Source organism: Phallusia mammillata, chromosome 7 (assembly GCF_965637545.1).
Source record: "Phallusia mammillata chromosome 7, kaPhaMamm4.hap1.1, whole genome shotgun sequence".
Taxonomy (NCBI): domain Eukaryota; kingdom Metazoa; phylum Chordata; class Ascidiacea; order Phlebobranchia; family Ascidiidae; genus Phallusia; species Phallusia mammillata.
The window spans coordinates 12,193,012-12,220,074 of record NC_137258.1 but is presented as its reverse complement, the minus strand read 5'-3'; the positions used below and the strand labels follow the sequence as shown (position 1 = coordinate 12,220,074).

Below are 27,063 nucleotides of genomic sequence, written 5' to 3'. Positions count from 1 at the left end.
TACTTGCAACTGCAGACGATACGAACCACGATAAGCAGAAGAAATAACAACAAGCTTCAGACTAAAGAATAACATAGTCCAAGAAGTTCGGCTGACGCAGGAGAACATTTCCAAATAAATAGTCAGTCCGGGGCTTGTTATATATTGCGGGAACCGCACGCACGCAACTGTCGCCCCGCAGATTCAGCCAGTTTCAGCCAGTTTCAGCCAGTTTCAGCCTTTAAACCCGTAACGTTCGTTTTTAGGTTTATCTATCCTAAAGGTCTAAAATACAAGCCCTAATGCGCTGAAATTTTAAACAATAGTGTGTAGTGGGTCCTCGTTTAATATTTAATATTTTAGCCTGATCGGTCGACTGGTCGCCTTTACAGACCCATATGTATATCTTCAGGCACTATAGTAAATCCCAAGGAAGTGAATCACTGGTGTGCGATTGCAGCAATTATAGTAAGGTTGGTACTTGTTTAATTTGCAGTGATGCGTTTAACCTTGAGACTCATTATAACAAACATAGCATAAACCCTTCTGGCTCAACGTGTTTTTAAATGGATTTAAAAATAATAAATTAAATGCACCAAAAACAATAAAACACAGGTGTAATGTTAGCCGTAAGTTTTTTTTAATTTTTTTAGCACACAAATTACCACATAAGTAGTGTAATGAATTAAGTTGAGTTTATTACGTTCGGTGACACGACCGTAGCAACACATTAGCACTAAGATATTCAACTTGCCGAAAATAGTTGAGAAATCTTAAGAGGTTATCAAGCGCGTCAATTTAGAGGGTATAGCCTACGGTTGATGTAAAGATGGTAAAAGCGCTGCAGCTACAGCGCTACTGCAAAGTGTTATGTGGCGGGGACTCATCTAAGTTGGGTTGAGTACTTCCTTGGATGAAACAAATTGTGGTAGTTGTGGACACAATTAGTGGACAGATGGCAATCGCGCTTCAGGTACACCGTTGCTGCAGACGTTATGTGACAAGGACTCACAAAAGAGAGTAAGATTGGCGCGTTAGGACATCGTAACTGAGGGAATCAAAAAGTTGGTAGAACTAGTCAAGTTGGCATCTAATCTAACCGCCCTTGCTATAGAAAAAAGGGCGAGTTCGGTAACTCATATCAAGTAAATTTGCATTGTCACTTCATAATCGTCAAACAGTTACGTAAAACAGTAATCTCATCGTAACATACACGAGTTATGGGTTCAAGTGTCCTGTTATTTGAATAATGATTGAGTTCTGTGTAGGTTCTGTCGTAGAATCGCAACCGACTGCTCCAACCTGGCGGGGTGCAACCGGTCACATGTAGAGGTGGTTAAACCTGCAGGTTTTGCTTTCCAAATGAAGCCCGCCTGAACAGAAACAATACTTTGGATCCTCGAAACGTTTCCTAATGCAGTAGGCAGGCCCGGGTGTCCTGAGGACAGTCCTTGACGATGATGGTAGAGGGTCCGAGGATCTCTATTCTGCTTTCGTGAGATCGAATGCGGAATTCCAAATGGTAGCCTAGTTCGGTGTGGAAAGGGCTAGGAATAAAAACTAGAGATGTACCGAATCGGCTAATTTTCTGTTCTGCCGAAACCGAATATTCGGCAGTTGTGCCGAATAAATTAGGCCGAATCAACCTAACTATTTATGACGTTACACGAAGTCGTATGCTAGGCGTTTGATTTTACTTATGGCGCAGTTTGAAAGAGCGTATATAATACCTTACAAAGCTGAAAAGACACTTTGTGTTATGTGTTTTGTGTTAGTAAACGATTCTGTTTCGGCCGAATCGCAACAAATTATTCGGCCGAAACCGAATCTGTGTAAAAATGGCCGATTCGGCTGAATGAATTCGGCAAACCGAATCTTCGCTACATCACTTATGAAAACCCTGCCGGAAAGTTTCTAACGCCGAAAAGGGGGCGAAAAACACATCGGTGAATGACTTGACCTAGGTTTAACCAGCAATTACAACAAAGGTTGAACATTATTGGAATCTTCGTAAGTTATAAAATTTAATTATCTTTGGCCCAACTTTTGGCGCTTTTGAGAGTTAAAGCTCGAAATAGTCGTGATTTTTATGTCTGTGCTTTATCGCAAGACTTCTATGTTTCCTGACAACGCAGTCTGTTATTTTAATTCAAGCTGTTCGGTAAATTCATAAACAACATTTGATTGATTCAAATTTGTTTAAAACTTACTTCAACTTGCGTGAATTGCCTGAAAAAACGTTTAAAGTTTGTTTAACGTTTTGAATTGTCTTAATTTAAATGCTATTTTTTGTACCATTGCAGTTTAAACTGTTTTTAAGTATTACAACTGCAATTAAAATGGTTTTGGGCAAACATAACGTTTTTTTTGCGTGTAGTTGTACCTTCTTACTTAAAACCAAAGTCCATTTGTAATGACTGCTGTACCTGCTCAAAGAAAAAAGACTAAGGACCCATTTCAAATGGAATTGGACAAGGAAATTGCCCGGAGAAAAACTGCTGGTTTGGCTACAGGTTTTTCTGAGGATGATTACGAAGATGATTTTGATGAGGAAGGTTGGTATAACGTTTGTTTTTGTTTTTCAGTCATGTCAGTCACACTTTTGTGTTTTTCGAATCTATGCAGATAGTACAGGCAAGTATGGTATGCACATACAAAGCAAAACAAAGCAGGTAAAACAAAAGGGGAAGAAGTGGGAAGTTCCATCATACCTTATCAGTGATGATGACGATGATGAAATAATACTGGATGGATCAAATTTTATCAAAAAATCAGCAAATTCCAATACCTATCCTACAAAAAGTCCCAGGTAACAAAGATACACTGTAGTAGTTCATACACCCCAAAAATACTGAATGACTGATAACCAGTGGTGGGATTCAGCCAGTTCTCACCGGTTCTATAGAACCGGCATGCACAGTTTTATGAGCCAGTTTGCATTACTGTTACTGTCAAAAGACTTTTTGTGACAGAACCGGCTGAAAAATATGACTTTTGTGATAGAACCGGCTGACAAAAAAATTGAATCTCACCACTGCTGATAACTACGTATATTGGCGACCAGTTTGAAAAGTTAAATGCTATTTTATGATTATTCCATTCAAATGTGCTGTTGAACTCAAGTTGATACAAACAACAGCTTCAAAACTTTGATTACTTTTGGTATGAGTGCAAATTTTACCTCAGTAACAGTGTGTATGGAAAATCAATAATCTTGCATGTGTTATTGATCTTTAAGGAGTTCATTTTTTTCTTTTGCACTGTGCAGCAAAGAAGCAACCCAGAAGAGCACAAGAGGCATGAAAAAACAAAAACATATAAGTGAAGAAAGCTTTGAGTCTAATCCCTTGCTGTCTTTACTGTCTAACACACCAAGCACCCAAAGTTCCCACAGAATCCAATCGTCAAATGATGAAATTCCAAGATCCACTTCACCAAATTTAAACTATACCATGAAACCAAGGTCTAAAACACCAATACAAACATCATTGCAAGAAGATGATAATTCACCTGTGTATCCAAGTTTAACACCAAAACCCCGTACACGGAGCAAGGATAAACCTCTGAACCAAACAATAACACAAGAAGACTCTTCTGCACTCATATATGGAAGGAGTGGTGATGTCAAAAAATCAAGCAGTAGTTTATTGGATGACATTTTGCTGCCAAAACAGCACTCAATTCATAGCAGTCATGGAGATACTAAAACCCTATCCAAGTCACATGAAAAGAATGATTCACAGTCCATAATAGACATGTTGCTGGCAAACAACTCTTCAGAACCAGTCCCAAAACCAAGAAAGAAAGATGTTGACCCTCAAGTAAATGAAAGGTCAAGATCAAGGTCTCACAGCGGCAGTAGGCCTGGAAGTGCAAAGTCACGAAACAGGTAAATGTTAGTTTTTCATTTTACCTTGGTTTATTTTTAAGATTTTAATTAATCCAGATCAAAGACACCTCCTGCAAAAGAAAAAATAACTACAAGTGAAACTCCAAAACAGAATGGTAAACAGCATTTGGGAGTTGGTACAAGTGTAGCATCATATTACAGTTGTTTTAAATTTATTGCCTTTGCAGAGTCAGACAGCTCACTTTTGGGTCAGCTTCCCAGTCTGACAGGCTTAAGAAAAAGCCAGACATTTGCAAAAGACGAAACTTTATTGGATCATAAACAAACATCTCACCGAAGGACTAGATCAAAAGAAAAAGATGACTTGGAAAGTATGTCTAATTTCTTTTTAGTCATTTTGGAATGCCTAAAAACAACCAACCACTAATTTTTCCTTATTTCATTATATTTTTTTCGTTAGTCATTGTCTATTTCTTTGAATGAATTAAATTTCAAACAGAAGAAGGTGATCAAATTCCTATTTTACACATATCATATGTATGTGTCAGTAGTTGGTTTGATAGATTGTACAAATTATTTTTTCTAACATAATCTTTAAATGCACATTCAAGAGTGCGTTATTAGGAGGCATTTGAATCAATAAACCTGTATATATTTACACAATGATCATGATCAATAATTTGTCAACAGAGACTGCTGTAATGCAAAAACAGTCAACTACAGATGATTTACTGGCTTTGTTCGATCAAACTGTTGTTGAAACTGTTCCTAGCAGACAACAAACAGTAACAATGCAAAGTGAAAGTGTTTTGGAACAAAAGTAAGTTGTTTTGAATTTATTTTAATGTTGATTGGATTGAAGATAAATGAAGTTGTTTGCATATCATGCAGCATAAAAAAGTAACACACAGTTCATTTGATTTAAAGCGGTTCCTTTGAAAATAAATGCATCAACATTTCAGTGTTGAGTTTTTGTGAATTTGTTTGTTGATCACGCACTTTTCACATGTTGAAGCTGGTATAATGCTTTCGCAAAAAAGTTTAACTTTATTTGTTAGAAGTCCTGTTGAAGAGGTTATTGAAAAAACGAATGAGCAGACAAGAGCAAGCACTCCAAAACAGAGGTCTTCGAAACAACTGTATGACAACATCATAGAGAATGTTGCATCCCACAACCAAGAAAACGATTTTAATGAAAATAGACAGGTAATTTTTTATGAAATGTGCATTTTGATTTTGATAAATGCCTGATGGTAATTAAGTTAAGTTACTAGTTTTTGTCAATGATTGAGTAACATAATTCAATTGTGTTTAGTTTAAACTCGTATGGTACATTTAATTGGTTATTTGCCCTATTTTAATGTTTTGTTAACGTATATATCAGCAATTCAAAAAACATATATCTATGTGTTGGTTTTGAATGCAATGTTGTACCCACGCTAGACATGTATAAACTTTGTTTGGTATTTTTTTGCAAAAAACACCTTTATTGATATGTCTGAAAGTGACCCACCACTTTAAAATTTGTATTTTTTCAGACTGGTGAAATTAAATCTGACAGTCAAGTCTCACTGGAAGAGACACACACAAAAAAGTCTGGAAAACCAAAATCTTCAGTGAAATCCCCCAGGAGACCACCAGCATCATACCAAGGTCTTGGATCTTTAACTGCACACAAGCAGTTAAAATTAAAACAAGATTCATCTGAAAATTTAAACACTTCAGAAGATATCAGAAAATCTATATACATGGTAAGTTTTATCAAATATTGAACAGACATTATCTTTTTTATCGTCGAATTTCACATTTAAAAAAAAATATATATTAATTACAATTGTAGTTACATTACTTTTATTATGGTGCAGAATTGGCTTGCTGAAAGAGAAAAGCAAAGGAAAATTCAAAAAAAGATAGAGCAAAAAAAAGTTGAAGAGAAAAATGAAAAAAAGAAAAAAGAATTGGAAGACAAGTTTTTTGAAAATGAAGGAGCTAGAAATGCATGGATGCAACAAAAAGAGGTAAATATACATTATTAAATGTTTAATGGTATATTGTGGGTTTGCAAAAAAATGCAATGTTGGGAAACCTTTTTTTTATAAAAGCCACCTAACAGTGCATCTTTCCTTACAGAGGTCGCATTGACAATGTTTTATACATATATATACCTGGGATCAGAGTTACATAAGGCATGGTTTAAATATTTATGGATACAAATCACAGTCGTTGGTCTAAAAATAGACATATGCTTGTTTTATGTATGTGTCTACATTTGTTGTGGTGATGCATACATTAGGTCAGTGTTTCTCAACCTATTTTACTCTGCAACCTCATTTACAGGTTGTCTAACTCGATCCCCACCAGAATGTTTTCATACAATTACTATTGAATGTTGTACAGAAAACCTCTTAAAATTGTGGTTATCATGTCACCATAAACCTTTCAAAAATTTCATACTGTTATGTCAAAAAAGACAAAAACCATAATTATACAGAAGTATACGATCGTAAATGTTGATGTGACATTTCTAAATCAAATTAACATGTTATTTACTATGCCAGGGATGGCGAACCACTGACCCACCACATGAATTTTAGTGACCCACTTGTAGTTTTTCAAATTTATACTGATTACTATAGGTAGGGTTACCCGACTTCCAAGATTAAAAAGCAACACAACAGTTAAATTAAAGCCTTTTGCCAGGTTGCCTATTGTCTTAAAATACAGTTTGTTGAGTCAATTGTGAGGCAACAGATATGTTTATTTAAACGTACAACTTGAAACGATTTGTTGACGCTGTTCGGTTCAACATATTCATGCGAATCCTTGTTTTCACACATGAATTTGGTAAAATCAAGTGCCAGGAATAGTTTTAGCTAAGATATGACTGCTGCGTGTATTAAGCTGAAAACTATCTAGGATTGCAAGACTTGCAGAGAAGATGCAGCAACAAGCTTCGCATTGACATTGACATGTAATAAAATATGTGACCCACTTTGTTTTCTTTCCAAATTATGATCTCATGTATGACCCATTCAACTGAAAAGGTTCGCCATCCCTGTACTATGCTAAACAAAAGTTACTTGGAAAGTTTTGATGATCCGGATAAAATCATTTCGAGTTGGGTTGCATCTTCGCGACCCTTCAAAAATGCTTAGCGACCCCCAGGGTGACAAACACTGCATTAGGTTGAGATTTTATGTAAAATCTTTTCACAACTAGTGATGGGACGATACCAGGTTTTGAAGCGAGTACTGATACCGAGTACGAGTACCACATGTATACACCTTCGATACCGAGTACCGAGTACGATTACCGAGTACTTAAGTGTAGTGTTGTACTTAGTTGTACATCATGGGCTAACTTATCTGCCATGGTCGGGGTACAGGCGTGCACACACGCACATGCCGAAAAATGTAATCTCTACGTGATAGCGAAAAACATATACGTAACCTGTATGACCAAGTATTGCTCATCCAGCAGTTTTATTGTAAACAATCGACGTTTCGACGTCCTATACAAGGCGTCGAAACGTCGATTGTTTACAATAAAACTGCTGGATGAGCAATACTTGGTCATACATTATGCCTGGCAGCAATAGCTTATATACGTAACCTGGCGGAACTTTTTCCTGATTTTGTGCTGTCTGAAGCAAATATTGGCCAAAAGTTGCCCGTATTCTTATGGTGTAAATTGACCTTGGGTACTCACACGTTGGTATCAAAAACTGAGCCAAAATATTTTGATACCGAGTACAAGTATCGATACCACTGAAATCGTACGATACCGAGTACTGAGTACTCGTCCCATCACTATTCACAACCCTTTGTCAAAAAATCTCTTGTTTTATTACTAGGAACAAATAAAGGAGAAAGAAAAGAGAAAAAGAAGGGAAGAGAGAAAAGCAAGGGAACAGAAACTCCACAAGGAAGAAGAAAAATGGAAGTCACAAAAAGTAAATAAAATTTGAAGGAATATGTGTTATGAGTTACAATTTCACCCAGTGTTGTTTTTTAGAAATGCGAAGTTCTGCGACAAAAAGCTTTAGAAGAAGCAAAAGCGAAACACCGAGAGGAGTTAAAAAAGAAGAGACAAGATGAACAACTAAAAAAAGAAAAGGAAAAACGTCGCCAGGAGGAAAGCAAAAAAGCTATGAATGAATGGTAGAAAATTGTAACTTTAATCTGTTTATCAATGTGAGAGCAAATATTTTTTTTTTATTTCTTATCATGTGACACCTGATACGGTTCATGTTTGATGTGGTATAACAACACAAGGGTGTTTTATCTAAAGCCACAAACAACACAATTGATATAAGGTGCATATGATGTTAATTTGTCACCATGCTGTTTTTTTAACCAGTTTTGGGTGTTTTATCTAAAGTGGCAAAATATTGCAAAATGAAGATAAAAATAAGTCAAATATTGTCAAGGGTTGTTTTTTTCCAAAGGTCAAAACTGGTTAAAAAAAACAGCATGGTGACAAATTAACATCATATGCACCTTATATCAATTGTGTTGTTTGTGGTTAGGCTTGAAAAAAGAAGTAAGCAATGGGAGGAGGGTCGAAAGAAGGAAGCTAAAGAAAAGCGTAAACAGGAAAAAGAAGTTAACAAATCAAAAAAAGAAAAAGAGGAAGAGGGACTTCGTAAATATCAAACGTTAGCCTTTTTTTAAATTTCTGACTTATTTTCCTAAACAATTGTGTAACTTTATTATATAGTATAAAATGCAGTGTTCAATATCCTACTATTTGATCCTTGGTTTGATCAACCCTAAATTTAAAATTGATTAAATTGGTTTATTTTGTAGTTGGAGAGAAAGGAAGGATAATGAATTGATTCGAAGTCGTTCAAGCATTCATGTGCAGGATGATGATGATGACAGGCCTCCTTGGAGTCCAGCAAATAAGATTATTCCAAAGGGGCGTTAAAATACCCTGTGACAATTTAAGTTTCTTGATATTATCCTTTACAACATTGCCTTTGGGCATGTTATGTTCACAGTTGCATTTATTCTCTTGTCAAAATATGTCTTCTTAAGTTGTTATTCCTGAAAATATTACATTCAAAACAAATCTGGTGGATATTAAATATTAGATTCAAATCTTGGACATAATCATTGAGTTCCATTTTGCTTTTTGGAAATGTTTTTGGTGCAGCACTGTTTTTTTTATTTTGTTACCTTTATCTCATCCATTTGGCTGCTAAAACTGTTTTTACACATTTTAGTTGTTGTACATTTCTATTGGTGAGAAACCTATTGGTTAATATTTTGTATCATAATATTTTTATACCTTATGCAACTTGGTGCTGTAAACCTACGTGAATCACTGTTTTCTAAATAAGCGGTATCGCTTTTATTTTAATACAACGGTAAACTCATAGTGGCAAATATCCCAGCGTGTTTACAAATTCATAATACGTCGTGGATAAGGAATATCCTGATACAAACAAAAAAGCAACGAACTTAAAATAAAAATTTCACTAAAAATACATAAATATCGACAAAAAAAAAACGTTGTGCACAAATATACGCAAACTTGAACAAAAACCCCATTGATTTGAAAAAATGTGCCGAAGTGGTTTTAGTAAAGTTTACGCACCCGTATATGCATTAACTGGGCATGGAGTCTAGTAGTTTTACTGATTGAATCTTGTTTTATACAAATGTCAATAATTGAAAATCACATTGACAAATTTTTTATTAATGGTGTGCTATTCAACTTAAACCCACGATCACAAAAACTTAGGGAAAATGTGTTAAGAAGGCAACGTAATACCTAATCGGTTATGAATTTTATAAACGCAAACAGGTCACTGATGAAGTTCATCAGACATTTGAGGCAAGTTTAGTAAAGTTAAAATGTAGTAATCATATTTTGTAATGTTTTTCATCGGACACAAGTTGGCGCAGCACTGGCCCACTCGCCGCTGTCCAGGCACGTGACCTCTTGTGGTCCTTGAAGTGTGAAACCGGGTAAACATTGAAATCTGCAAACTGTTCCAAGTTCATCATTAGCGTTCGAACAAGTTTTTGTAACCCCACCAGGTGCGAACAAGGGTGGAAAGCATTTATACCCTACAAATGAAAAATGAGTGTTACAGCGACAAATAGACGTTATAATAGAAAGATGTAGACCAGCGGTTCTCAAACTGGGGTCCGTGAGGCAATTTTGGGGGGACCGCGAAGCGTTTGAAGTAATTCTATAATCTTATTTTGCGTCAGCTTGTGCCACTGAATAAGTTTAAATCTGATTAGATTTGAGAATCGACTGTCTCCATTGCTAAACAATAGCCTTTATTGAATGCAACTATCAAAATACAAATTGCACAATTGTAATGCCTTTTTTGTTTTGTCTGTGATGTCACAAGCTGTCTTTGGATCTTTGTTAAGCGCAATTTTGCATAACTAGCTAAAATCCTGCAATCAACTTTCGGTTTTCTGAAATACTCATTCCAGCTAAAGGACCGCAAGCCCTCGATATAATGGCAAAGGGACCGTTTCGAAAAAATAATGAAAAAGTTTGAGAACAACTGATGTAGACTAATCCTAATTATGTTTGATACATGAAAACAAGGCAAGAGTTTTTTTTAACCAATTTGCTGTTGAAGAGTTGACAACTTACGTTCACAAACTCCGAGATTTTGGGTCCATTCGCCCTTCCCTAAGCAAATTGCTCTTGACGGCCCCTGTACTCTAAAACCGTCGAAACAAATCAGAGCACACTCAGATCCGTAGCTGTTTGGTTCATCATTTCCACTTCCTATGCCACAAATGACTGTACCATCTTGGCGCACACCTTCGATGTCAGGACATGTGATTGCTGAAAATGAAAACAACAAATAAGTGTAATGACATTAACATGAAGACAGTTAACAAAGCTACATACGTTTACTGCTCAAGGAAGCATTTTGTGTATTTTTTTGAGCTGTTGCGAAATATGAGAGAACGTTTCAAAGTATACTAGAATCGCATTTTCTTTTCACAGACTTGCTTTTACCTTCGCAGTATCCAGGTTGGGTGTCAAACTCCCCAAAACCATTGTTATCCGTGTCACCGTAACACGTACTGCGTGAATCTCCCACGAGCTGAAAGCCAAGGTCACAGAAATAAGAGCAAATGCTCCCAAACTTATCCTCTTCTGTGCAAAACACCAGGCCATCGTCGGGGTTGGTGGGAGTCGGTTTGCATCGAATAACTGAAAATGTAATGATTCTTAGATTTTGCAGAATGCAAGGGAAAATGCAACTTTCGCAGTTAAGTCAAATTTGTAAACATAGAATGTTGGAAACATAGTTTTTGTAATTGTGAATTACAAATGCCTGGTTGTCTTTAGGAAATAACGGACGATATACAGCAAGTGTATGGAACAACAAAAATGGCTGAGAAAACTGCTGCAGAATTTGTTTTTCATTATTTAAACATACTTTCGCATGTTGGTTCCTCATTGCTCCACTGTTTATTAGCCATACACCTTCTTGATGATGAGCCGATCATGCGATATCCTTGTACACACGTGTAGTCGCAAACACTGCTGTATTCGTTACTTGACGAGCACTCCACAGTTCCGTTGGTTGGGTTGGCGCTCGGTTTCTCACAAACGTTAACTGAAACAAATTACTGAATTTTAGAATGAGAATCTATTATTTGGCGGAATGAAACAAACGTAAATGCGAGAGCTTATCTCAAGAAGAAAAAATGCAAGTAGTCGAACAATACAATGTTTACAGCGTAAGTCTTTGACAATAAGAACAACATGCTATTGCGTTTGTAAAAAAATGGGTGTAAATAATATATTGACGAAGAATTAAACAAATTTGAAGAAAATTGTTAATACAACACAATGCTGACGGTGCAGGAAGTGAACCACACTAGCCAGTAGAGTTAGCTTAAGATGGGAGAGCAACTTACGTAAAAACTCCAATTACAAAAAGTTTGCTTTATACCTATAGGTGGCGTAAAGAGCATTGTTTTTTAAATTAGCAGTTACACAAGGATAGGGTCATAAAATAAATTTAGGGTTAGGAACTAGGCTTTTCAGTTACTTTTTTGACGTTACGTTTATGATAGAACCTCAGCTCAGCCCCAATAGCCTTAATCGCCAGCAGTTCCAAGAATTTTGCTTTTAAATATTCGCCTATCCTCATTGCGTCGCGTATTAAGCATCCTTTGTGTATAGTGAGTTCTTACGATAGCAGATTTTTCGCTGTTCCATAAAACACGAAGATTTTTTGACTTTCATATCGGGCTTTATTGTAGCTGTTACAGCATTTTAACATCTGAACTTACTTTGGCAGTTTGGTTCCGCTTCACTGTTCCATCTTCCAGTTGGACCGGAAACTGGTTCTCCGCATTGTACCGAATCAAAACCGATCAAAGAGAAGCCGACATCACAAGTGAAAGTACACTGGCTTCCATAGCTTGGTCCATCACTGCAAGACACATTTCCATGCTCTGGTGAGTTACGTTGCTCACAAGTGACCTCTGGAAAAAAACATTTATTTTTTCCATGTATTAGTCCAGTTTGTAAGCATTAATTTTGAGACAACATGGTTCTTACGCTGCAAAAAAACGTGAATACTATACCAGAAGTTTAGATTTGCCACCATTAGGAAAACCACCATTATCTGTTGCGTTAGTTTAGGTAAAACTAAAAATTTTCAGTATCGTCATACTATATTTGGGAAGCTAACTCGATGTCAATCCTAACTGCTTGGATCCATGTTTTTCAAAAATATAGGAAACAAGAAGTGAAAATGGGATGCTTACGTTTACAAACTGGAGAAGCGTCACTCCACGTTCCAACCCCATCTTGATCATCATCCAGACACCGAACCAGATCTTGACCGCTGAGAAAATAGCCAACATCGCACGTGAAATGGCAATCGCTGTCGAACTGGTTCGAACTCGAACAAGAAACGCTTCCATTTCGCGGTGACTCAAGTTCAGGTAAACAGAAAATTTCTACACAAAAGTTTATTGGTTAAGCCTTTGAGATAAGAAAGTTTTTTCATACGTCAACAGAGCGGTTTACTACAACTAGCTGAAGTTTTTTAAGATGTTAAAATGGTTTAACGTCAATGATTTGTCCTTTAGGAACAAAAAGTAGCAGCTTTTTGCCAAGATCTTGTATCAAAGATTCTGTCTTTGTTTTCGTAGCTATTGTCGACAAGGTTCTTTTTATTTCGGTAAAATTTTGGGATAATCATTAAAATGAAGAAATTTGTCGTACGTTCGCAGGTGGGAGCCTGATCAGTCCACTCCCCCAACCCGTTCGAATCTGAATCCACACAATCAATAGACGAAGATCCTTGAAGATGATATCCAACAAAACAGGAAAAAATACAGAGACTTCCATAGAAATTATCTTCAGTGCAGAAAACCTCGCCACCATCAGGGGACGGTAAGCGGTCTTGGCAAACGATCGCTAAAAATAGTTTTCGGGGTGAAAAAATATTTTTTTTTTCTTTTTTAATTACGTGATATCCAAAGTCAAAATATTTGGCAGTCGTGGGTTCAACGAAAAGCTGTAAAAATAGGGTTTACAAATCTAAAGCTCAGTGGATTATATATAACTTATAAGTTATAGAAAACATGTTATACCGAATACCTGTGCATAATGCTGAAAAACAAAATCAAGAAAAACATAAAGGGTAAATCCATCAAACGGTAAATATTGTGCAACGATTTTCAAAGAATACGCATTTCACATTTGTATTGTTTCTTTAACTAACATAAACGTTTCGCATTTGTATGAGTTTTTTTAGCCAACAAAACAGTGGACCTTACCATCGCATTCGGGAAAATCTCCTTCCCATTCTCCAACGGAACCACTATTGTCTCCTGAACAAACTGACACCTTTCCACCGAAATCATAATAACCTTCATTACATTTAATTGTGACTTCCGTCCCCAGTCTTAAAGTCTCATCCGATATTTGAAAGAAACCGTCAACGGCGTTGTCAACAGGAGAGCAAGTAATCACTGTTCAAAAATAAATATGGAAACATTGATGCAGTGCTGGCCCCAGAGTTTTAACTTCAGTGCTGAAGACGCAAATAATGTTAATAATTCACAAATAAAAACGTTATAGTAAACAGGAATTTTTAGCGCACTTATTTTCGCGTTTGAAACGCAAGTTTGCCTAACTGTCGTTGTTTTCTAGCGCAACTTAAACATAAGTAATTGAAGCGTCTTACATTGGCAAGTTGGAACTGTTCCCGTCCACTCTCCGTTCCCATCATTTGCTTCATCCATGCAAGTAATGCTTACAACTCCGTTCAAATAATATCCTTGCTCACAAGCAAAACTTACAACTGATCCCCAACGAAAATTCGGTGATGATGCAAAAAATCCGTTTTCCGGTGGCGCAATTGGTTCACACAGTATTTCTGAAAAAGTATACGTTATTTTGCATTGTAAATTTGCAATGAATATTTCTGTCATTACCTGTACAAGTTGGCATATCATCGCTCCAATCGCCCAAACCGTCGTTGTTACTATCGACACAAGTAAAACTATTGACGCCTATCAGGAAATATCCCTCGTTGCACGAAAACGTTGCTTGTGAGCCGTAACTGTTGGAAGGCGTAAAACCATTTCCATTTTGAAGCTCTTCCAAAGACGGACAGACAATTTCTAATAAACGAAGTTTCGTAAAATTATGTCGGGCGACCAAAATTGTTCAAAATCTCCTTACCTTGGCATGTGGGTGCTTCGTTTGACCAATCTCCATCGCCATCATTGTTGAAATCGTTACAAGAAACGAGCGGATTGCCAACTAAGTAATATCCTTCTTCGCACGTATATGATAAAGTGCTTCCCCAAAAGAAGTTTTGAGTCGCCACAAAGTTTCCATTGGTAGGTAAATTCAAACTGGGACATGTTATACCTAAGATGAAATATACAGCTTTTTATTAGATTGATTGTAAATTTGAATGATAGCAAAGTGCTTAATATCTTTTTGTGGCGCTGGTTGGTATTTGAGGGCTTATGACTTTATTTTAGAAATTGTGCATACAATTTTCCGGAATAGTCACCAATATAACACTTTCCAACATTTTTTTGAACTTAACTGATACACCAATATGCTTTTGCTTTAGCTTTAACAAGTTTTTTAGAAAATAGTGATAAGCAGACATTGTTTTGACAACTAACCCATTTACCGAGGATTTGACAAAACCACCAAAAATAACGCTTACGTTTGCATGTTGCAATCGTTCCATTCCACTCCCCATTTCCATCATTATCGGCATCCTGACAAAGTAAAGCAGCATCCCCGACAACAAAATATCCTTCCTCGCATTCTAGTATGATTGTTGCACCAAATTCGAAAGATTCCACAGACACAAGCTGGCCGTTGGGTGGCGCCACTAGATCACTGCATTTGATTCCTTAAAATACGTTGTTGCTTTGCTTACAAGATTGTATAAGTTTTTTTTTAATTTTAGAATCAATTTGTATTTTTAAAGGAAATAGCGTCAGTCAAAATTATGAAATAGCATCATCTTGAATAAGTATGTTTGTCTAATTTAAGAATGCCAGGAATATAGGGCAAGTTTATGAAAGGAATATGCTTAAGCATAGGTAATTCTGCAAAAAGTAAAAATAACAGTAATAGGTAAATTATAGTCTTAGTCTAAACCAACTAATAACTAAAATGTATTTTATAAACATACTGTGACAAATAGGTAGAGGTGTAATCCATTCCCCATTGCCATCATTATTGTTGTCACCACATTCAGTTTCACTGCTTCCGATCATAAAATATCCTTCATCGCATGCAAGTATCGCAACCGAACCGTAGATGGGACTCGAGGGAGTGTTTAGTAAAAATCCATTAGTAGGGGTAGCTGGAGGATTTCGGCACACGATTTCTGTTTTCGTCCAAACATGTGTAAGTTTGTTTGCTTGGTAGGATGTGCGAACTAAGTCATATTATTCTCATTTCAACCGTTGATCACAAACATTGCTAAAACCTTTTTTTTAAATGGTTTCTATTTTACTAAAACAACTTGCAATGGGTAAAAAAACAGTATAGTTTTAACTAGTATTATGTTTCCTCCTTACGTTGACACTGTGGCAGATCGTCACTCCAATCTCCTATTCCATCGTTGTCGTTGTCACCACAAGTTAATATTGCCACGCCAACAAGAAAGAAACCCTCGTCGCAAACAATTTCAAGAGTGGAATTGTAAAACGTATCAATGGTGGCAGCAAAGTTTCCATCAACTGGTGGTGGCAGAAGCGGACATTGGATCCCTACCGGAAAACCAAAAATATTGTTAAATCTTATTAAATTACAAATTGCCACCTAACGTTCTATAGTCAGTTCAAGAGAATATTATTTAGCATTCAATAAATTTGCGTTGTCTTCCGAGCAGTACCATTAAAATTTGATTTAAAAACTACTTGTTCAAATTCCTCGAGTACATAGCAAGAAAACATAATTGAACGAAATCTCACGTTCACAGCTTGGACTTGGAGTGTCCCAATTTCCGATTCCCTCTGCGTTGTCATCGACACATGTCAGAACTTTTTCTCCACTTAGTACGTAACCCACATCACATGTAAAACTTGCAAATGCCCCCCACACAGGTGGCGAGTTTAGGGTCACATCACCGTTTGTTGGAGCATCAGGAATCTCACATTGTATTTCTATGTTTAACCAAAACAGCTTTCTGTTAAATTTTTGCCGAAGTGGTATCTACTAAGTTAGGTTTTGAAAGTAACAATTTATTTTAAACATTAAAACTTTCGTTCTCTTCAGGAAGACATAATTTTTTTATTTAGTGAATACTTACGATCACATTTGGCAAAATCCTCACTCCATTCTCCAACCGAACTACTGTTGTCGCCCGAACAAACCGACTCCGTTTTATCAAAATCATAGTAACCTTCATTACATTGAATAGTAACCTCCGTTCCCAGTCTTAATGTCTCATCCGATATAAGATAAATGCCATTAACTGCGCTTCGAACTGAAGGACACGTAATCACTAAAAACAAAATTAGAGATGAGTTAGAACATTTTTTCTTCAAATTGTGATATTGCACATTATACTTACATTGGCAGTTTGGAACTGTTCCCGTCCACTCTCCGTTTCCATCATTTGCTTCATCCACGCAAGTGATGCTTTCCAAACCGTTCAAATAATATCCTTGCTCACAAGCAAATCTTACAACTGATCCCCACCGAAGATCGAGTTTTGAAGCAAAAAGCCCGTTGTCTGGTGCATCAATAGTTTCGCATACAATTTCTATGAGTTTTAACCAATATTTAGAAAATTTTATCAACAAATTCGCTTGTACAGTGCTTACGGCGACATGTTGGTTCGGTACGGTCCCATTCGCCTCTGCCATCGCTATTACTATCCACGCAAATCAACTCGTGTGAACCAATTAGGAAATGTCCACCGTTGCAAGAAAACAGCGCTTTTGATCCGTAAGTATTGGAAAGTAAATTTACTTCACCATTGTTCAATGCTTTGGGAGAAGGACAAGTTATCTCTGTAAATACATACAAAGTACAACCTCAGTTGCGAAACTAAGGAAATATTATATTTGGACAAATGAAAGAATAAAAAAACACGTGTATTGTGGTTGGTGTTACATACCCACGACCAGTGATGGGATTCAGCTGGTTCGCACCGGTTCTATGGAACCGTCTCACGAAATTTTATGAGATCAGCGACCGGTTAGAATTACCGGCTACTGCATGTCAATGGACTTATTGTAACAAAACCGACAGAAAAACATGACTTTTGTGATAGAACCCGCTGATAAAAAAATTGAATCCCAGCACTGCCCAGGACCCTACAACAACCTGAAGTTCATTCGTCAAAAAAGTCAAAGGTCTGCTGTTCAGGCTGATATTTTTTTGCTATCATATCACCAGGATTGTAAGTTAGCTTCCTACCTTGACATATTGGCACTGCGCTTGACCAATCCCCTTCGCCATCACCATTGGAATCCTGACATAGAGTGGTTTGATTTCCAGTCAGAAAATAACCCTCATCGCAAGTAAACGACAATTCGCTCCCGTATTCAAAATTTGGTGCCCCAATTATCTCCCCATTCGTAGGAGGAGCAACAGTAGGACAAATGATACCTGAGTAAAAGAAGATCGTTTGCCAACTCGAAAATCGGCCGCTTAGATAAATATTAGTAGTTTTGTCATGTTGCTCGACAAAAGGTTTTCAAGGCAACAATGAACATAACGAAACAGTAAAGAATCTGAAAAACTTGAACCCACGACTGCCTTATGAATATCATTTCTAGCTGTGAGCATCTTACGGTCACATATTGCGATGGTTCCATTCCAATTTCCATTCCCGTCACCGTCGAAATCTTCACAAACCAAGCTTCGCCTTCCGTTTAGAAAGTAGCCTTCATCGCAGTCAACCACAACCAACGAATCGTAGTTGAAGTTGTCAGTCGCAGTAAAAACGCCGTTGGGTGGCGTAGTGAGTCTCGGACAGGTAATCCCTGCAAAACAAATCATGATGAGCAGGAACTTGGTTGAACGGTCGGGCGCTCCTGACCCATATATACAGACATAAAAAACCCTGATCGGGATTCGTCCCGGGGAGCGTCCTGGGTTCGAACCCCGTGAAAAAAAAGCAACAACAAAAAACAAATCATGATGCACAACGATAAAATATTTTTAACGTTAAAAAAATATGTTGTACAGTTATCCCTTTTTTAAGGTTGTTTGTACTAAATTTTGGCAAACCAGCCAATGATTTTTAAATCCTTGGCTTCTTGACCATCATTTTTTGGCAAACTAAAATGATTACCAACGAATTTACTATTGAAAGAAGGGAAATTTTACGTGAAAGACATTGCGTCGCAACATTTTACCATAACTCGTACATAAGTGTTTCTAGAGAGAGTAACTTTATGAATATGCGTTTATTTATTGTATTCCAACATTTGCACCATTTCATAAAAATACCTACTCTGACAAGTTGGGGTTGCTCCGAGCCAATCACCGCTCCCATCATCATCACTGTCACCACATACAGTTTCACTGCTTCCAATCATAAAATATCCTTCATCGCACGAAAATATCGCAATTGTTCCATACACAGATTCGGACGATGAAGTGAATATGTGTCCATTCAAGGGTGCGTTCGGTTGCTCCGCGCAAACGATTTCTGTCATGGACATACGTCATTGCAAATAGCTCACTTAATTTTATTTTGGGCAACTTCGTCACTTGAGTTGCTTTGAACTTACGTGAGCACTGTGGCAGTTCGTCACTCCATTCCCCAACTCCATCTTTATTTGTGTCACCACAAGTTATTCTTGATTCACCAACGAGAAAGAATCCCTCATCACAAACAATTTCAACGGTTGAATCGTAAAATGTACTCAACTTTTGTGTAAAACGTCCATTTGCTGGGGGCGCTAAACTCGGGCATTGAATCACTGTAAAAAGTCGCTTTTCTTGTAACCAGGCTCTTTCATACTTTACCAACAAGTAATATAAAAAAGTTTAGTAATTTTAATAAAATAAGTTCAAAACAGACTGCAAATTGGAAAGCACTTTATAGGACAAAGACAAGCATTTAGTGCAAATTTTTTTATAACCGTTCAAAATATATTATAGGTAGAGAAGACACAATTGGTAGCCCATACACATCTTTCCAGATTTTTGAAGTGTTTTTGAAAAGTTTCTAAACTTACATTCACATACAGGTGGCGGTCCATCCCACTCTCCTATTCCATATGTATTGCTTGTTACACAACTTAAGGTCGGTAGTCCTCGTAGTACGTAACCAACTTCACAGTTAAACGAAGTCGAACTACCCCATGTCAGTTTGTTGGGCAACTGGACATTTCCGTTGCTCGGTGCTTCCAAGATAGGACACATTAACACTGAATAAACCAAGATTAACTTTTTTTAATTTTTTATTCGATTCTATACGGATGTAAAAAGCTTTTAAAAGTTTAAATTAAAAAACGTTGCCCATGACGCTCAGTGTATATGTTTGTGCTTTTATTTAAGTATGCAACCCCGCGCGTATTGTACAAAATCCACAAAAAATGTGTCGTTCTCGATATGTTTGACATGTTATCCAACCATTATATACCTTCGCATGATGGTAGAGGTCTGTCCCATTCGCCAAATCCGTCTTTATCTTGGTCATGACATGTTACCGTTGTGTCTCCAACCAGGTAATATCCCTCATCACAAGCCACATTCACTTCCGCTCCGTATTGCCTCTGTTTCTGATTAGTAAATCTGCCTTCTTTTGGTGCTGCTATGTCTGGGCAGAGAATTTCTGAACAAACATGCACAATCATAGTTTGTGTGACATACACGGAATATTCACGAAGCAAGCGTTTTAGTTATTGTAGCCCTAATATTCGTACAGTAATCGCGAGTAATAACATTAAAATTGGACATGAAAAATGTGTCGATGTTTTGAATCATTATTGCTTTTCCGTCAAATAAAGTAGAGAGGTATTTCTCACCTCTGCATCGGGGCACAGGATAATCCCATTCTCCAATACCGTCGTTATTGATGTCAGTGCAACGTGAAACGTCGTTTCCGACCAAAAAATGTCCCTCGTCACAGGAATATGACAGCACTGAGTCATAAACAGGTTCCGACGACAACAGCATACTCCCATTGCTTGGAGCACTTGCCTCCGGGCAGACGATTACTAACGACATAATGCGCAAATTCACATAATGAATCAACGAATTAAATCCTTTAGATTAGTGTTTTTTTAACGTTAAATTATAAAAAGTTAAGAAAAACTGTAGACAATACATTTTTGCACATTAAAGCTTTCAGCAAATAGGAAAGTAATTTGCTAATTTGAATTCACAAAAGTTTAATTAATACGTTACAAATTAAAGTGAAATAAAAATTCGTTTAATACGTTGACTTACATTCACATTTCGGGGTGGGGTTGTCCCATTCACCATTCCCATCCAAATTGCGGTCAACACACAACAAGGTGTCCGCACCTCGCAAAAAATAACCTTCTTCGCAGTCGAAAGATTTGAAGGCACCGATCACTGGAGACGCGCTTCCATTTATTAGACCGTTGGGTAATTCCCTTATGTCAGGACATCGAATCACTAAAATCACAATTTTTATCCTGATTTTTCGTGGCTTTCCTTATAATCAGTTAAGTTACAACTATACTTGTGACAGCAAAAAGTAGGCCAAAAACAAAAAATTGTCTGTCGTTTGTTGTAATAAACAAAGCAAAACATACATTGACAAACAGGAGCAGGTGCAGACCAACGTCCATTGCGGAGACAAGTCATTGCTCGCCTCCCGCGTAATGAAAAATTCTCATTGCATTCGAACTTGCATGTTGATGCGTAATTGTTTCCATCCGTGCAATTCATTTCACCATTACCCAAAGTGCTTCGTTGGACAGGGCAAGTGATTTCTGTAAATGTCAAAGCTTGGTAAAACATCAAATTTGTAGCAAACTTTTGGTTCAGATGCCTAATTTTAGTTTTCCAATGAATGTTTGCATTTTGACATTTCACGTTATTAATTTTAGTTTAAAAAATATTTTTATGCCACTTTTTAGGTTTTTTGTTTTGTATTTAAAGCCATTTGATAAAAGTTAGGTAATGTGGACTTACATTATGCCGATTTTGTTACAAACGTGTTGTGAAGTAAATGTAGTAAACATTTATGGCAGTTGCATGCCAGATACAAAAATTGAATAAACACTATAAGCATAAAAACTGTCACTGAGACATCTTACGAAGCTTTTTGGGCAAGTTTTACAAATGTTTTTGTGAAAATTACCTTATAGTTGCTACTTTTACAACGTAAATTGAAGGATTTTATCAAACATCCATAAGCTTCCAAAATACCTGTTACACCCGATTTGTATTTTGTTAGCTAACACATCCAAGCACAGGAAGTGTTGGTTCAAGGGTTAATCTGGTTACGCTTTAAAACGAATCCCGCACTTCACCAGGCTTACCTCGCATATACGTGAACAATCTCAAGGAATAAAGTGGACTAAAGAAAATCATACGATTACTTGCGGGTTCAGCCACAAACGTACTTTTACAAGTCGGGCTGGATCCCGTCCAATTTCGTAAAACGCCATTGCAGCGTCTGGAAGCACCGCCCACAAGCTGGTAGCCCTCCTCACACCTGAATGTACACTGCGAACCAGCTCTATACTCGTTGGTGCATGATATCAAGGCATTTTGCGGAACAGTCAACGCTTCACAGCTGCTATCTAGAAATGCAAAAATAATAATTATTCAACAAGTTCCAAGAAACAAAGCTTTTTATACACAAATTGCAAACTAAGTTATTAACAGTTCAAAGCAACGCTTCAAAAATGCAAATATGTTTTCTGACATTATCCGCTGGAAGTGGTGGCTCATGTTTTGGTTTCGTTAATGACGTACATAATGCTGTATTAATTTCCTCACCGACTGGTTTTTGCATTTAAAGCGCAGTATGGTGGAAAAGAATCGCATCATAATCATTAATTACTGATGAGCAACAAGCATAGGCACTGGGGTGTAGGCTAAAAAAACGCCAAAAGCATCTTGATGTGCACAGACGTGTTCTCTCAAGTTGCATACCGTACTTATAATTCTACGATTTGTTATTATTTTGTAAAGAAAACAACTGAAAAAAATGTGGTTGTCATTATTTTTTTACACATCTCTCTGTAATTTGTCGTGGTTTCCATAAAAAGTTTTTTTTTTGTTATCTTACCGTGGATATTTTATGACATCAAATCAAAGCATAAATCTTATTGTACAAAGCGAGACGTTTTCTTACGTTTATTATTGTCTACTACCAGTTGGGCAGCTTAGCTATAGTGGGTTGGAATTGCAGCTAATTTTGCTGTAAAGATTCAGCGTTTTAATGGGGAAAATAACGACCCAAATATACTTAAAAAGCGACATGCCTAATTAATCAAACGTTTCGGCAAATGCCAATGCCATCATCAATGATATGAGGGGCCACATCAGTTATACCCGTATTAACACTTGAGTCACATCAAAGATTGATTCAGCATTTTCATGGTAAGTTATTTATCGAAGGTAAACTACTGAACATCAGTTGCATAAAAACAAATCATTTCTCCCGAAAATGATTTATTTTAGTGGTTAAGCGTATTCGTTTTCCAATCGTCTTCATTTTTATCTCACAAACACCTTGGCGCATTTTACGCAAAAATCCCAGTATTAGGTACCGAGCCGTCATAGACACGTTTTCGCACACCTGTCAACAGGAATCACGAAGCAATTTTAAACTAAAATTGGCACCAGTGTAGCAATTTCATGTTCGTAATAAGCAATGTGACTTTTGAAACTCTCTCGCGAAAAGTGTTTCATTTACCTTCCAGACATGGCAGCTCGCCTGCATTGCAAAGGTCACCTTGACAACAGCACCTACACACGCTGTTTGCTCGAAATGATGGCGAGCATTGAGAAGGATACCAGGCGGCCCGCGGATTTTGAATGTAGTTATTCTCGCAAGCTCGCGGTTGTTTGCATCTCTTCGATATTCGCCTAATTCCGTTTTGAACACGCACTTCATTTTGACAAGAAAGCTGAAAGCCATAATATCAGATGGTTAGTTTTTTTAAAAATATATCTTAAAGTAGCATAAAATTGGTAAGTCAGCAAAGCTCTTTCCACAGTTAACAAGCTGTCTAACTGTTAACCTGACTCAAGAAACACAACAAATTATTATTGCTGAGATTAAAGTTTACCTGGTTAATCTGGCATTCTTGCATTCCATTCCTATTACAGTCTTCGTTAGACAATGCGTTATCGCATACATAACATCGGTAACGTTTTGGGGTAAGTTGTAAAGAATCTAAAGTTACAATATAATGAGCCTATTTTTAAAACATCCGTGCATCAATGTGGTTTGTCTTATGTGTTGAAGTTTAAAATTAGACCTTACCTGGAACAATTTTACAGACGTATCTTAAAGGTGCATTACACAAGTTCAGCAACCACTTGAAGTTATTTTGGGACGAAACATATGCGCATTCCTTTCTCGGTTGGAGATTTCGTTTTGGAGTCCTCCAATTTAGAAAGTCCAACTGAGTATCGTCTGCATTTTTAAATTCGTCCGTATTTGCTTCCCGAGAAATTCCTGCCAACCAAATCGAATACACCATTAATGGGTGGGGCAGGTCACGATTAGGTGTCAGTAGTGAACACGCTTATACTACCAGTTAATTTACGACCCATATCATTACAGAGCAATAAATAACGAAATAAGTGATATATGACGTATGTCGAATTGATGCGTTGTTGCTTTTGCGACCGTATCTGTCGATAGATCCCATTTTTTATCATTTCATGAAAAGTTTCCAAATAACTAAAAAAAATCCGATGTTTTATAGAAAATGGTCATTTCTTTGGTTAACAATTAATTAAATAAAAAACTGCTTGGATCCGAGGTCAAATGTTATAATCAGTTACAGTTACAAAACATACCAATATATGCATCTTTTGCTCTCCCACTTAACATTAAAATTCTGATAAAGTTCATTTCGGAGGCAGAATGAACAGACGCAAGTGTCCCTCCTTCTTCCAAACAAACTGCTTGGGCATTTTGAAAAGTATCGGACTGTTTTGAAACTCTTAAACAAAGCTGTTTTCTCCACGAGTAGTAGCCTTTTGGACACAGTTTAGCACCTTAAAAGAAATTTTGATTTACCTTCAGGTATTCGTTAAACCAAGTTATTATCACAAACCTTAAGCCTTAAGTTATAGGAAAGCTTTGCAGCATTTCTTGTGTTTTTGTTTTTTGTAAGAATAAATAGCAAACGAATTACCTTGTGTAGAGGTTGTAAATAAGATAAATATGAGGTAGAAAAAATGCGTCGAAGGCCACATGATGAAGCGAAATCTTTTTGCCACAAAATCTGCAGATCGTGAAATATTAATATCAAGAAACACTAAGAGGCTATAACCGGAGTCACATCAAATTCATATATCACCGTTGGCTCTTTTATCCAGTAATAACAAGTAACATAGAACTAATATAAATTTGCTTATTAATTTAAAATTTATAAGCTTAAGTTTTAATTATCCGGATGTTATTAATGCACATTTTAGGATGTGCAAAATTTGGAAATTATGTTCTAAGGTACACTATAAACATATTGGAGACGCCCCGTATAAGACGTCGAAACGTCGGTTGATTCGTTTATATTGGCTGGTTGAACAAAACGGAAAGTTTATGAACTACGCCTGGCAACAACACTATATTCAAAGGTACACTATATTCAACATTCGCATATTATCCAATACGTCAGACTTCGAGGTGTTGGCATTTGAGAAAGGTATAAACTGTTTTGACTTTATCTACAAAGCGTGACAGCATTGTCAAACTCGTCGAATAGAGTCAACCATCTAAACTGAAATTTGTTGATGTGCAGCACAGGTTCTGTGACACTTCTTATAGTCTCAAATTTGTACCTAACAGATAAAGGGCTTAGTGGGTATAAATACAAGGATTAAAAATTCGAACAGAAGCGAGTTTTGCAAATAAAACGCAATAACAAACGACAACAAAACAACGATATTCATTAGTTGTCGTTAAGCAAATGTAAACATACAAAAATGAGATTATAAAGACCTTGAAATAGTCCTTAAATTTGTTTGTACAACATTTGAAAATATAACTTACTGTCATCTATCCATTTTTATATTGCCCAATAGTGCCCGTCTTGATTTTTATTTACACAAAAAACATTCATAAATGTTTAAACCAGGGGTCGGCAACCTTTTTTGCACTGCGGACCGGTTTTGAAACTAAAATTTTATCGCGGACCGGTCTTCAAAAAACTACAAATATATAGCTATAAAAACGCTTAAATTAGTTTATCATGCCCGGGATACATGGGCAAAAAGTTTTATAGCATTTAACATGAAAAAGTATACGGCCCGGTAACGAACTCCTCGCGGACCGGTACCGGCGGTTGCCGACCACTGGTTTAAACTATTTGATCTCACAATCAAAAGGCCGTTTATATAATCATAATAAAAAACAGCATATTTTTTTCTAAAAACGAGCTTTGGCAATAAATTAATAGTTGCTTATAAATGGAAAATTAATATCGAATTACAATACATTTCAATCCGCCCAGTCAATTTATCGTTGAAAATGTACGCAAAAAGTTTATTAGAAGACCCCTTTATGCCAACAGCTAAAGGCATTTTAAAATAGTGAATTTTTTCTTCAACATAACATAATTACACAAACTTCAAATTAAATCTGTACTTACGGTTCCGCATATCGTCTTCGGGTGGCTATCTGACCTTTTAAGTTGTGTACTTTGAACAAGCGGTGGACAACTTTGTGCACGCCTACTCACTATTTTTTTTCGTTCCCGTTTATTACAGTTGTAAAAAATATAATACGCGAAATAAAACACGCACATCAAAGCCTGTCTGACAACCTGTCAAGAAAATTGCTCGCTTATATTCTTCCTGCGGGAAACGTTTAATTTTATCCCTTCCCCTGCGTTTTAACCTTTTTCTTCAGACAAGTTCACGCGCAACACGCCGTTAGAAAGCGGTAAGGGCCGGATTTGTAACAAGCGCATCGTTTATTTTTGCTTGCAAGCGATCGAAACAGTTGCGTGCGTTTTAAAGCCCCTGTGATTTACGCGACATCGCGAGAAATTTGCTACTAATGCGTTTGTTTGTTTGTTAGAACCGACAGCTTTTGGCAGCAACGTCTTCGCTCGCGTGTGCGCGACCAATCGATATAACAGTAAAGAGAGGAAACGCAAATCACGCTCAAACTCTTCGTGACGCCTCGTCGACATTTTCACTACGAAGCTGCATTAACTTTACACACGCAACAAGTGATATAAAACGCAGAATCGTTCACGGAATTGCTTGTCGACTGACCGTTACTAGTAGTTCGCCAAACTCGCCTGCCATTTGTTCAATCCAGCTTACTTCTTAGTTTGTTTCTTCAGGAAACATTTCATCGCGTTTGCTTCCGAATGTCCGACCAGGGAAAGTCGTGACGATTGCACGTGATCGCCATTACGTCATATAAGGTGAATGAGGGTAACTGTCTAGGTGCAATCACATGCGATTCAAAAACGTACGTCAGTAAAATTGCACTAATGGTCAACAGACCTTCAAGTTCAAAGCCAATGGTTGTCGAAGCATTTGGTTAACAATCTTTTACGTTAAAAAACAAATCTTTTACGTTTTGAGTGGCACATGAAAATAGTGTT

General features: G+C 37.0%; 2 protein-coding genes across 5 annotated transcripts; one reads left to right on the top strand and one right to left on the bottom strand.

Moving 5' to 3' along the window:
• Positions 1-2,287: 2,287 nt before the first annotated feature.
• LOC145238008 (uncharacterized) lies at positions 2,288-9,221 on the top strand. Of its 2 annotated transcripts, XM_080101027.1 has the most exons (13): positions 2,288-2,534; positions 2,605-2,788; positions 3,248-3,868; positions 3,926-3,984; positions 4,057-4,200; positions 4,520-4,649; positions 4,888-5,035; positions 5,368-5,580; positions 5,695-5,847; positions 7,683-7,781; positions 7,844-7,989; positions 8,358-8,486; positions 8,638-9,221. In XM_080101027.1, exons 1-13 carry the CDS (start codon positions 2,393-2,395, stop codon positions 8,756-8,758), a joined length of 2,289 nt encoding a protein of 762 aa, XP_079957153.1. In that variant the 5' UTR covers positions 2,288-2,392; the 3' UTR covers positions 8,759-9,221. The 2 variants fall into 2 exon arrangements, with proteins under 2 accessions (XP_079957153.1, XP_079957154.1); XM_080101028.1 differs by lacking the exon at positions 8,358-8,486.
• LOC145238006 (sushi, von Willebrand factor type A, EGF and pentraxin domain-containing protein 1-like) lies at positions 9,170-26,288 on the bottom strand. Of its 3 annotated transcripts, none has more exons than XM_080101024.1 (34): positions 26,095-26,288; positions 24,640-24,729; positions 24,299-24,499; positions 23,757-23,951; positions 23,560-23,666; positions 23,184-23,397; positions 21,883-22,062; positions 21,067-21,246; positions 20,735-20,926; positions 20,311-20,502; positions 19,926-20,117; positions 19,519-19,710; positions 19,069-19,260; positions 18,789-18,986; positions 18,124-18,315; positions 17,747-17,938; positions 17,149-17,337; positions 16,896-17,087; positions 16,632-16,826; positions 16,294-16,485; positions 15,898-16,089; positions 15,507-15,704; positions 15,030-15,221; positions 14,528-14,719; positions 14,278-14,466; positions 14,028-14,219; positions 13,618-13,812; positions 13,061-13,255; positions 12,598-12,792; positions 12,118-12,312; positions 11,256-11,435; positions 10,829-11,026; positions 10,454-10,651; positions 9,170-9,906 (listed from the first exon to the last, which is right to left on the bottom strand). In XM_080101024.1, exons 1-34 carry the CDS (start codon positions 26,102-26,104, stop codon positions 9,719-9,721), a joined length of 6,186 nt encoding a protein of 2,061 aa, XP_079957150.1. In that variant the 5' UTR covers positions 26,105-26,288; the 3' UTR covers positions 9,170-9,718. The 3 variants fall into 3 exon arrangements, with proteins under 3 accessions (XP_079957150.1, XP_079957151.1, XP_079957152.1); XM_080101025.1 differs by lacking the exon at positions 26,095-26,288 and adding an exon at positions 25,497-25,714; XM_080101026.1 differs by lacking the exons at positions 21,883-22,062; positions 23,184-23,397; positions 23,560-23,666; ... (2 more) ...; positions 24,640-24,729; positions 26,095-26,288 and adding an exon at positions 21,799-21,876.
• Positions 26,289-27,063: the final 775 nt, after the last annotated feature.

Excerpts from the sequence above, each read along its gene's own strand:
- LOC145238008 (XM_080101027.1), top strand. The coding sequence starts at position 2,393 with ATGACTGCTGTACCTGCTCAAAGAAAAAAGACTAAGGACCCATTTCAA. Across the intron at positions 2,535-2,604 it reads AGATGATTTTGATGAGGAAG|ATAGTACAGGCAAGTATGGT; the intron begins GTTGGTATAACG and ends GAATCTATGCAG. Across the intron at positions 7,990-8,357 it reads AAAAAAGCTATGAATGAATG|GCTTGAAAAAAGAAGTAAGC; the intron begins GTAGAAAATTGT and ends GTTTGTGGTTAG.
- LOC145238006 (XM_080101024.1), bottom strand. Across the intron at positions 24,500-24,639 it reads ATTTACAACCTCTACACAAG|GTGCTAAACTGTGTCCAAAA; the intron begins GTAATTCGTTTG and ends ATTTCTTTTAAG. Across the intron at positions 22,063-23,183 it reads CGAGCTGCCATGTCTGGAAG|ATAGCAGCTGTGAAGCGTTG; the intron begins GTAAATGAAACA and ends TTGCATTTCTAG.